The sequence below is a fragment of the Etheostoma cragini genome, chromosome 15 (assembly GCF_013103735.1).
Source record: "Etheostoma cragini isolate CJK2018 chromosome 15, CSU_Ecrag_1.0, whole genome shotgun sequence".
NCBI lineage: Eukaryota > Metazoa > Chordata > Actinopteri > Perciformes > Percidae > Etheostoma > Etheostoma cragini.
The window spans coordinates 1,234,697-1,236,882 of record NC_048421.1 but is presented as its reverse complement, the minus strand read 5'-3'; the positions used below and the strand labels follow the sequence as shown (position 1 = coordinate 1,236,882).

Genomic DNA, 2,186 nt, shown 5'->3' with positions numbered 1-2,186 from the left:
ACACTACTCTTCATCATTGTTAGCATTGCTAGAGCAACCTGGGCTGACACTACTCTTCATCAGTGTTAGCATTGCTAGCGCAAGCACCGGCTTCTTGCTGCTCTTTCGTATCTTTAATGTCAGTGTTGTCAGATATTGATGCATTAATCATAAAAGCCCACTGGTGAGTGACTGATCTCTTGGTTCACTGTGCAGCTTCTGGAGAGATCCTGGGCTGCTTCGGCTTGACGGAGCCGAACCACGGCAGCGACCCGAGCTCCATGGAAACCAGAGCCAAGTACAACCCATCCAGCCGCACCTACACCCTCTCTGGCTCCAAGACCTGGTCAGTAGCCGATAGATAAACTAAATAAATACAATGAAATGTTTCTTGAACAGTGGAGACAGATTGTGTCATTGCAAGGTTTAAACCTTTCCAATCAGTCGTCGCCTGTACACTAATGACACAAGGGGAAAATACCAAATCACTGGTAAAAAACATTGGTTAAAATGTACGAGCCTAGTGTAGTTTGTGTGTAGTTTGTGTGGAGTTTGTGTGGAGTTTGCAGGGGAGCGCAGATTTGGAACGAGCTCGAGGAAAACTTTAAATTGTCTCATTCTGTCTCCGTCTTCAAGAAACATCTCAAGGAAAAACTGCTTTTTTATGTTGTTGATTATTCTGTAAGTGCTACAATTTGTGCTGTGGGATTGCTTTTTTGTTGTTGTTTTTTGTAAATGTCTTTATTTTGTCCATGGTAAATTGAGTTTTTGGTTGGTTATTTGTTAATTGTTGTATGATTATTGTTTTCGGGTCCTCTCTGAAAAAGCTTTTGGTATTTTATTTGGGGTTCCCCATTTCACGCGGCATGTATATGACCATTATACCTCCCGAAATTGTGTTTAAATATACAATGATGACGTGTGAAATAAACATTGTAAGTAAGTAAAACTTGCAACGTTACCCCATCAACTCTAATGTTTTCTCTGACTAAAGGAAGCAATATGAAATATATTTTATACATTTCTCCCGTGTGTTACGACCCGGCTCGTGATGCCAAAACTACAAAAGAAATAGGCCGGTGGGCGCCGTTTCAAATTAAAAAACACAAATATAACACAAAGGGGATTATTTACAAAAGGAGCTACATTTCAAAACTACACAAGCATAGAAATAGAGCCCAAACGATTTATCGGCAAGCCGGTATTATTGGCCGATATTAGACATTTTCCAAACCATCGCTATCAGCATTTATAATAAATCAATAAAAATGTAAACAGAGGACGCGCTACAACGTCCCTGTTGGCAACTCTTTCAATTTTTTTTTCCTTCAAAGGACTTGTTAGTTTCATATCTTTAGTTTGTATTTTAATACATTGTATTTATCCTAACTTTGATATATTTTGACGTTCTGTTGTCACAATAAAACAAATGAATATAGTATTTTAGTGAGAACTCATGAACAATTACAAATAACTAATGTTGGGGAAATCTGTCTGTTTTGTAACACATTTCTAGATTAAAAAAAACAAAACATATCAGCCGATATGTCAAAATATCGGATTTTTAAATCACCAAATATTTGTGTCAATATCGGCCTTAAAAATCTTTTATCGCTCTTATTCACACACACACACACGTTTATTTGTGTGCTGAGACAGAGAGATACTTTATATACACCCTTTAGATATCATATGGTATAGCATGTAGGATCATAAATCAGGCTGTTCATTTACGCATTATTGAGAGCAGTAATGACACAAGTTGTCCACATGGTGGAGCTCTTCACAGCTAAAGCACTGTATGAAACTCACCCCGGCATTCCCTTTGCTTCCACCCTCAGGATCACCAACTCCCCCGAGGCAGACATCGCGGTAGTCTGGGCCAAATGTGACGACGGAAAGATCCGCGGCTTCATCTTGGAGCGCGGCATGAAGGGCCTCTCCACGCCGAAGATAGAGGGAAAGTTCTCCCTGAGAGCCTCGGCCACCGGCATGATCGTCATGGAAGACGTGGAAGTTCCCGAGGAGAACCTGCTGCCTAAAGTCTCCGGCCTCGGGGTGAGTGGAGGGAAACTAGGATGAACTTCTAGATGAAGTAATAGAATAGAAATAGAATAGAAAGCCTTTATTGTCATTATACACAAGTGCAGTACCTGTGCAACGAGATTGAAGCAACACCTTTACAGTGTCAACACAACATATCAAGA

The 2,186-nt window shown here is 40.3% G+C and overlaps 1 protein-coding gene across 1 annotated transcript in view; it reads right to left on the bottom strand.

Moving 5' to 3' along the window:
* Window positions 1–2,186, bottom strand: part of LOC117958113 (glutaryl-CoA dehydrogenase, mitochondrial-like) — a 14,367-nt gene that overhangs the window by 4,213 nt on the left and 7,968 nt on the right. Inside the window, exon 5 of the mRNA XM_034894373.1 lies at window positions 1,815–2,052. Within this exon, the coding sequence (XP_034750264.1) occupies window positions 1,815–2,052 (238 nt within the window). The remainder of the gene's footprint in view (window positions 1–1,814; window positions 2,053–2,186) is intronic.